A 9,744-nucleotide genomic window follows, 5' to 3' on the forward strand; every position below is an offset into this window, starting at 1 on the left:
GTGGGATCTTCCCGGACCGGGGCACGAACCCGTGTCCCCTGCATCGGCAGGCGGACTCTCAACCACTGCGCCACCAGGGAAGCCCCGGTCCATCTTTTTGACATGAATTCATGCATGGTTTATTTTGCATTCCAGATGATCTCAACATAAGTGGCATCATAGCAGCTGTAGTAGTTGTGGCCTTAGTGATTTCTGTCTGTGGCCTTGGCGTGTGCTATGCTCAGAGGAAAGGCTACTTTTCAAGTAAGTGAATTTCACTCTTTGCCAGACAACTTCCTGTGGATATAGAGTTTTCTTCTGAGACACTGTTTCTCCTAAGATGTTCTAACAGACTCTGGAGAATATTTTTCGTTAATTTTCCTGCAGTAGAAAATGTCCAAGATGACATGAAGGTGAGTCATGAAGCACCCCGGCGAATATAGGGAGGAAAGGCAGAGGTGTCTCATCGCAACATTCCAGGAATCATCACAGAATATGTGAGAGGCACCGGGGAGGGGCATAGTGCAGCGATACTGAGAGATGTGCAATATGGATGTATATTTATAGTACACGTACATGTATCTAAGATCCTTTTATTTTAAGTAAGGGATTGTATATCTCAAGATGGAAATTAATTTCTCGTTTTATGATAAGAAATTTCATTGGAATAAATCTGTGAAATGTTTTATCAGTATAGAACAGCGGAATGTTGAATGTCAAGTTTAGCCCAACTGTATTTAGAAGACAATTGTTCAATTAAAAACTAGAAACCTATTATAGTTGCTTCTGAGGTTTTTAATTCTTCAAGTTTAGGTCTCTTGGAACTCCCGTTTGGTGATACAATAGGTTTGATGTAAATGGATGAGATTTTTAAAAGTTTTATTCTCTTAATGCGTTTCTTTACTCCCAGCCTTTAAAATTATCTGAGACCTTCAAAGTTTCACAACTCCATCAAGTCCACAAAATACAGTGTATAAAGTAGAATTTTTAAGGATAATAAATTTATAGCATGAACAAATTTTATACCTGTTGTTTTATAGTGAACATTAATTTTGAAATTTAGGTTTAAAAAATATCTTATACCAAAATAAAACTTAAATTTAAAGGGGGTTTCTAATAATACCTATAAATAGGTATTGTAAAATGTTTCCATGAATGTGGTTTCAAGGCTATTCCCTATAGTTAAGAATAACTGCTCTGTGAATTAATAGTAGCTGTTGTGTGGTGCTCCTATCCAGCCAGTCCAGTGTAATGTAATCCGGCTGAGTCCCCCTGCTGGTCAACAGTGGAACTACAGACAGATAAGGTTGCTCATTCAAAATTCTTGTCTTTTCTCTCTACCTGCAAAGAATACCTGTCTGTTTTTGTTAAAGACTTGGTAAACGGTTTTTCTTAAAATACTGAATTAATTAAAGATTTGACGTGAATATTATTAGTTCATTAGCTAAGAATGTTACTCCCGTTTTCATCTAGCAGAAAATCTATCTAAGAGAACCATTTTCTTGAGCTTGCATTTCACACAGGGGTTGGCAAACTAAGACCCATGGACCAAATCTGGTCTGCCACTTGATTTTCTATGGCCCACGAGCTAAGAATGGTTTTTACATATAAACATTGCAGTCTATTTGATAATAGGGAACCCTAACGTTGAACCCCCAAATAAGAGAAATCTTATCCCTCCGAAGAATTCCATTCTTCTAATTAGTAGACCTGTATTACAAGACTTTGATTATTATTATTATATTTTTAATTCATTGATAAAAATTTTTGAAAATTTGTTTTCTCTTTTGTTATGTAAGTACTTACTTAATATCCTCCATTTTACCTCTTTGCCCACAAAGCCTAAAATATTTGCCATGTGGACCTTTACAGAAAAAGTTTGCCAACGTTTGATTTAGAAGGTATACAATGTCAGCAAGTGAGAATCAAAATTGAGAAAAAGGAATTAAGCTCAAACTCATTTTTATATGAATCTGTATCATACCCTATTAATTCTTGCATTAATGATATATACTTGTTCTTTTGTAGAAGAAACCTCCTTCCAGTAAGTATACTTTCTTAATGCATGCCTTCCCCCATATCAACTACTTTTTTGTTCATCATCTGTTTAAAGTCAAATGTGGGAAGTTGGGTTGTTTGTGTGGGTTTAATTCTATGGGCGGTGACTCAGATTCATCAAGGAACACATCCCACCTCACACCTCACACCAACTTGTCAACGATGTTTAGTTACCTAGAGAAGAAATATAGTCACTAATTTGACTTTGTAGGCATTTCCTTAGTACTACTTGAAAAACTTTTTTTTCTGTGTTTTGCTAAATTTAAAATGTTGAAATAAATTTTTCCCTAACAGTCATTTTTACATTTAATTGAATACCAAATATATGTCCAACCCTGTCCTAGGGACTGATAACAGAGCAGTGAATAAAATAGACCAAAAAACCCCTCTGCCCCATGGAGCTTGCATTCTAGTAGAGTAAGGCAGTAAGTAAACAATTACATGAGCGCAACAGTATGTCAGATTGTGATAAGTATTACGGAGAAAGATAAAGCAGGTAAGAGAACAGAGAATGCACAGGGGAGGAGTGGAGATTGCCCATGTAAATAGGTGGTTAGAGAGGGCCTCACTGATGAGGGGACGTCTGAGAAAGACCTGAAGGAGCTGAGGGAGTGAGATATGCAGATAAGCAGAGGGGAGAGAACAAAGGGAAAGATCTTGAAGCTAGGCGTGCCTGGAGTATCTGAGGAACAACAAGGGGACCATTGCGTTTGGAACAGAGTGAGAACAATGCAGGGAGGAGATGAGTGAACACAAGTAGTGTAGTGGGGGCCAGATTATACGGAGTCTGTTCCAGGCAGTTGTGAGGAGTTTGGCTTTGGTTCTGAGTAAGATGGGACATCATTGGAGGACCTTGAACAGAGGGGTAGCATCTTCTTATTTAATTCTTAGAAGCTCACACTGACTGCTCTGTTGAGAATAAACTGTAGGGTGACAGAGGGTGGAGGAAGCAGGGAGAACAGTTAGGAAACTACTAACTAATCTAGACAAGAGAAAATGGCGGCTGGTCCCAAAGTGAAGGTGTCAGAAATGTTGAGAAGTGATAGGATTCCGGGTATATTTTCAACAGTTTGCTGGTTGATTGGATGTGGGCTGTGAGAAGAAGAGAGAAATCAAAGATGGCTCCAAGGCTCTGGGAAAGATGAAGTTACCATTTACTGAAGTGTGAAAGGTTTCAGGAGGAGCATGTTTGAGAGTGGTGGTGGAGGTAGGTAGAGAGGTCTGTCTGGAGTGCTTTGAAATTTTAATATTTGAGATGCCTATTATACTGCCAAGTAGAGATAATTAGTGAGTAACTGAATATATGAATCTGGAGTTTGGGGAAACGTCTTAACTAGAGTTAGAAATTTAGGAGTCATTGGTACATGAGATCTGGATGAGATCACCAGAGTCTCCAGTGTATTTGCAGTTGATTTGTGCCTGCCCTTCTTGTATGTATGGAAATGACAGACCCAACCTCAACTCTATGGGCGTTCCCCGCTACTCTCAGCTGCCATGCTTCGGAGACTTTGTCATCTCCTAAGTCTTTTGAAGACCAAGAAGGTGCCATTGATTTCCTGTTCCTAGACTTGCTCCTCAGTGATGGTCTCTGAGCCTCATACTATCCCAGTGCAAGTCCAGGATGAGGTCCAAGTTAGCAGGACTAGCAGTAACCAGGTCAGGAGTGAGTTCTGAAAAGCAGGGTATCCTGATGGTGGTATGGCCAGTCCCCCATCGCACCCCAGGCAGTTGTGAGGATTCCCACTTTTATTGAGTAGAATGGAAAGTGATTGGAGGGAGGGTTATGAACAGAGGAGAGACATCATCTTATATATGGAGAAAGGCTGGCAATGCTAGGGTGAGGGAGGTTATTGTTCTTTCATTCAGTCCCTATTACTGTCTCTATTAACCCAGGGAGGCAGTATCTTTATTCCTAGACACATCTTCCGTTTGTCAAATCCATGCTCCTCAAAATTTGTTGGGCAATGAATTGGATCTTGTATTAGTCTGCTGGGGCTGCCTTAAAAGTGCCATCAACTGGTGGCTTAAACAACAGAAATTTATTTTCTTATAGTTCTGGAGGCTAGAAGTCCAGGCCTCTTTCTTTGACTTAAAGGTGGTGTTCTCCCTGTCTTCACACGATCTGATGTTTAAACATCCCTGTTTATGTCTGAATTTCCTGTTCTTATAAGGATATCAGTCATATTGGATTAGGACCCACCCTCATTACTTCGTTTTAATTTAATTACCTCTTTAAAGACCCTGTCTTTAAATATGGTCACATTCTGAGGTACTGGGAGGTTGGGACTTGAACCTGTGAATGTTTGGTGGGGACACAGTTCAGCCCATAACAGGTAACTGGAACCGTAGTCACCACATAAAACTTTCTTTCCATGGAAAAAATGAAATTTGAGATTATAATGATTAAACTTGCAAAATATAAATGTCAATGAGTTGAGTTAAAAGTTAGTAAGTCTCTGGTTTGCATATTCCGCAAAAGTCGTTAGTATCTAGCCCTAGGCTACAGGTAGACACACAGGGCTTCACACATACTGATATTTTGTTGCATGGTTTTCTCTATGAATATTGTCTATAAAAATAAGAAATTCAGTTAGGATTGCTGGGGGCTTTGGTACCTGGCTAAGATAAATGTTCATCTTCCTGCTGAGAAAATGTGTGGAGGTAACATTAACTAAGAGAGGATATATGTTTTAGAATTGGAAGCAATAATATAGTAAATGCTGTCTTTTATGTTCCACAAACAGGAAGAGTAGTTCTGCATCTAAAGCCACTGCAATGAGTGAAAATGTGAGTATTTTAAAAGCATATTTCACTTTTAATATACCTTGTACTAGTGTCTACCGCTGGTCTTTAGAAGGAGCTAAATAAATGGTAGCTACCATCCCCTGTCTGGGAAGGCAGCATCTGTAGAGCAGTGGGGCTTTACCATGCCATTACTCTCTCTCACGGTGTTTTCTATCATTAGTCGGACTCCTTAGTGTCATTAGATCTGGCATTATCGGCTCCATTTTATAGATGAAGAAATTAGGACACACATTCTCACAGTATTACAATGGCCAGGCTGGGACCCAGGTACCTTGATTCTTGTCAGCTTGACCAGGCAGATCACTTCCAGAAGATCTGTGGCTCCAGGACTCTCCTGTGGTTATTCAAAGCACTTGGAAATTTTAGGGATATGGAATATCCTCTGCTTTTGCAGAAAGGAACATTTCAGAAATCCTTGAAAAGATGCAAGAATTATCTAATTCAGATGGTTAAGGGAACATAATTTAGATGCTTGGACCCTTGTGTACTTTTGCATTTGTAAGCACTACATTGAAGCAGTAAATAACATCATTGCTCAGATTTTGTAGCTCTTTGGATGGTTATTCAGCCTTCTGCACTATTTTTCAGCAATACAGTGAGGGAAGGGAGGTTCCCGATGTTTTTAGAAGTCTAAGCCCTTTCTTGAGAAATGGAGCGCTACTTCCCTGAATTCCTTAGTACTCTGTGGCAGGGATTTGCTTAGATTTCCTTTCAGTAGAGCTTGGGGTGGGGCGTGTATTTTAAACACTTAAGTGACTCTGATGGACACTAACCTTTAAGACCTACATACTGCTCCATAGACTTTTTTTCTGCCAAAAATTTAAAAAATTGTCTACTCCAGAATCTATCATGGAAATCACTTTATTTTGTGGTTTACAATACCAAAGCGTATTGTTCATTAATTAGCAGACAAGCAACATGTTAACTCTATCTGTGCTCCTATAATTTGTAGAAAATACTCCTTGAGTGCGGAGTAAAATAATCTCACCTGACCAAACAGGAAGAGACACTTTGTGGCTGAGTCGGAAGAACAAAAGCTTCGCTCTTTTTTTTGTCTTCCGCTCCGTTGCCCTCATCAGCCAAGAGCAAGAGTGTCCAATTTGAATTCTGCCCTAGAGCAGGGTTTCTCAACTTTGGCACTACTGACATGTTCTTCTAATTCTTATATAACGATTTATATAAGAAATGACAATTTCTTCTAAGGCTTATATAACGAATTTTTTATAACTTCACATAGTTCTTTGCTGTCCTGTACGTTGTAGGATGCTTAGGAGCACCTGACCTCTGCCTGCTAGATGCCAGTAGCATCCCCCCAGCAAACAGGACTTCTGTTCTAATTCCCACTCCTACTTCTTTACTCTTTAGGCAAAGTTTCAAGGATTTGTCTCCTGCTATTTAATTATTCAATTCCCCATAAAATAGATTTAATTAAATATACGCTGGCTTGTACCTGCAAGATTCTCATAGTGGATATATCTTTGTATTCATAAGGTTTCTATATTTCTTTAAATGTTAATTAATACATCATATTTAAACTTGGTTTTTCTTTCTTTTCCTAGGATTTCAAGCACACAAAATCCTTTATAATTTAAAAGAATTCCACCTTTGCGATGCACCAAAACCACAGTTGTTGCACTATTAAAAGATTGTAAAACTCTGCTTTGTCTTACATTTGCAAAGAGGTACATGAGGACGTGAAATTGGTGTTTCATTATCATCTTTATGACTGCTACATCACTTGAAATTTTTATTTTACACAAATAGTTTTGTCAGCAGCTAAAATACAGTCTGGCTTCTTGTGTCTGAACAAAGTTAAAGGAGTCAAAATACTTTGTAATATTCTGGGGCTTGTGAAATGTTAAATATCGTAACTTCTAGAGTAAGTTAGTAAAAATATATCATACTGGTTGTGAAATTAATCCACAGAGCATGAAAATATAAGCTGTATGCACCCTCTGTGCAAGAGTCTGATTTAGAGGGTTCAGAAAATACTCTGACATAGGCCCGCGTACCACAAAAAAAAAAAAAGAAAAAAAAGAAAGAAAATACTCTGACAGATGCAAAAGGAACCTCTGGTCTCATTTCTACCAGAATCCTCCTTTTCCCCCTAATACAATCCTTATTCTGTCGCTCATTTATCACTAATATATTCACAGAAGGGAAGTGGCAGGAAGGGTCTTATACCCAAGGATTTGCACTTTTTGTTTACTTTCATGTCTGAGAACCAAAAGCAACATGAAGAAAAATACCTAATGACCAGAGCTCGCTCACCTGGTGTGTGTCGTTGATTTCTTCATTAAACATCCCTCTGAGAGTTAAACACAAACCCAAGTGTCTTATTTCACCCCCAGAGCTGCCTGTTGCTATTTCCTTCCCCTAAGACCCCTTTGAAGAGGATCAGTGACTTTGACATCAGAACTCGCCATTGGAACCAACACACATAACCCTACAGATACTTGTCCCTGCGTGATAGTGACTTCACATCTCTCTGTCTCTAAAAATCGTGCAGTGAAATTTTGTATTGGGCCGAGTCCCTTGCTGTTACGGCCAGTGGTTTTCCAACCCTGCTTATGGCAAAATCAGGGATATGGAGGGGAGGAGAGGTTGCCTGACAAGTAAAATGAGATGAAACGGCTCAGTGTGGCTCCTGGCACCTGGTGCTACACTTGATACATAAAAAACAGGAGAAATGAAGTGAAAAATGGGTCCGATCATCTGGTTTCTAAACTGATAGATCACAAAGACCTCCAGCTAGTGTTACAAAGTGAAAATTCCAATGATCCATGTAATAGGGAGAGTAATTTGACTGTGTTAAAAGCATAATCATCCAGAACTTATTCTGATTATTCATTTCATATTGAAAACACAATACGGCTAGGGCATTTCCAGTTCCAGGCAAATCTAGACGAAAAGGTCCCTCACTACCTTTGACAACTCTGAACATGGTTAAACTGCTTTTAAAGGAGTCCACTCGTTTTGCCCAATAGGCAGAGCAAATCGCCAGGGTTCACGGGACAGACAATTGGATTAAGTACTCACCAAGTGCCGAATATGTGCCTGGACACCAGGTCACTGGGAAGATGCCTGTTGTCACACTGCCCCCACTTGTCTGTGACATTCAGTGATTCTCACCAGACCCCTTCCAACAGTTTCCGTAAAGGGCCAGGGAGTAGATATTTTAAGACATGTAGGCCATATGGTCCGTGCCATAACTGCCTGTACTGTACTCAACTCTGCCATTTTTCATGTCATTGTATTGTAGCATGAAAGCAGCCACAGACAATACTTTTAAAATGGTCATGTTTGTGTTCTTAAAACAGCAGGCATAGACAGGATCTGGCCCACATGCATAGTTTCCCAACTCTTGGTAATGAAGCATGAAAAGAAAAAAAACAAACTATCATCATTATAATTCTTAGAGCATTTTGATTTTGTTTTCGTGAAGTAAAATTGTGTTTTATAAAGGTTAGGGCGTTAGTATCTTTAATAGCAAGTTTTGTTTTAATTATTATCATTGTAACTAGATTTATTTTTACTTGGGGGTTTAACCTAACTAAATCTGGAACAACTGTTTTTCAATACAGCCTTGCAAAAAACTTCATCTCACAGGTGGTTTTGTCTGATTAAAGTCTACATTAGCCCCATTTAATGGTGCAGGGGAAGAGTCATTCAGCTATTGTTATTCAATGAAACCCAGGAAACTAGTCCCTCTTACCGTGTGTAGCTACAAAGCTAACGCTTTAGCTGCCTAAGATGAGAATCTCATCTCTCAGTCTGGGTGCCTGCCAACCTTTCCAACGCTGAAAAAATGCTCTGAAAGTAAAATGTCACAACTATTTATTGAACACTTTATATATGTCGTGGAAGTGGAGGGGGTGGATGGAGGTGAGGCTGTATAAAATCTCATTCACCTCAACGATTGTATAAAGAGGGCAATGTCATTTTACAGATGAAGAAACTGCGATGAACTGAGTCAGTGACTGCCAAGTTTACAAAGCTGACAAGTGAAGAGGCAGTGTCTATGTGACCCAGGTCTATCCGATGCAGGATGTTTTATACAAGACGTTTTTTCTCTGCCCCCAACATTCCTTCCTTTTAAATTCTCAAATTCTTCTCTCCTAGGACAGCTTCCCTTTCACCCTGCCCAGTCTCACAGCCTGTGATGCTTTCTGTCTTCCCTTTGCCCCTACCCCAGGTAAATGCCATGGTGGACCATTGATACCAATGGCGATAGCAATGATGTCGCCACAGATACCCAAATCTTTAATCTTTTTTTCAAGATTGAAGCTAACCACGATTTAAATTTAACCACCATTTAAATTATATTCTCTACCACTACCACCCTCCCTATCTCCATTTTCAACCTCCCATTTTTTCACAGATTCCATCATTCATTGGCACGATTGTCACTACTTTTTATCTCCGGCTACTGTCTCACAGCTTTTGTCTTCTGGTACCTTCCTCCCTCAAGTACCCCCTCTCTTAATAGCACTTTTTTTTTTTTATAATAACAAATGTTTTCTGTTAGTTTTACTTTTTAGTTTCTAATTTTTTTAACATCTTTATTGGAGTATAATTGCTTTACAATGGTGTGTTAGTTTCTGCTTTATAACAAAGTGAATCAGTTATACATATATATATGTTCCCATATCTCTTCCCTCTTGCGTCTCCCTCCCACCCTCCCTATTCCACCCCTCTAGGTGGTCACAAACCACCTAGCTGATCTCCCTGTGCTATGCGGCTACTTCCCACTAGCTATCTATTTTACGTTTGGTAATCCCATTACTGGGCATATACCCTGAGAAAACCATAATTCAAAAAGAGTCATGTACCAAAATGTTCAACGCAGCTCTGTTTACAATAGCCAGGACATGGAAGCAACCTAAGTGTCCATCAACATGA

The 9,744-nt window shown here is 39.3% G+C and overlaps 1 protein-coding gene across 2 annotated transcripts in view; it reads left to right on the forward strand.

Moving 5' to 3' along the window:
• The window catches only part of JAM2 (junctional adhesion molecule 2), a 68,672-nt gene extending 62,173 nt beyond the window's left edge, over positions 1 to 6,499 (forward strand). For both annotated transcript variants that reach the window (XM_007117920.4, XM_028494480.2), the window contains exons 7-10: positions 136 to 243; positions 2,008 to 2,023; positions 4,782 to 4,824; positions 6,402 to 6,499. In XM_007117920.4, the coding sequence (XP_007117982.2) occupies positions 136 to 243; positions 2,008 to 2,023; positions 4,782 to 4,824; positions 6,402 to 6,434 (200 nt within the window). In that variant the 3' untranslated portion in view covers positions 6,435 to 6,499. The remainder of the gene's footprint in view (positions 1 to 135; positions 244 to 2,007; positions 2,024 to 4,781; positions 4,825 to 6,401) is intronic.
• The last annotated feature ends 3,245 nt before the right edge of the window (positions 6,500 to 9,744 follow it).

The sequence above is a fragment of the Physeter macrocephalus genome, chromosome 1 (assembly GCF_002837175.3).
Source record: "Physeter macrocephalus isolate SW-GA chromosome 1, ASM283717v5, whole genome shotgun sequence".
NCBI classification, from domain to species: domain Eukaryota; kingdom Metazoa; phylum Chordata; class Mammalia; order Artiodactyla; family Physeteridae; genus Physeter; species Physeter macrocephalus.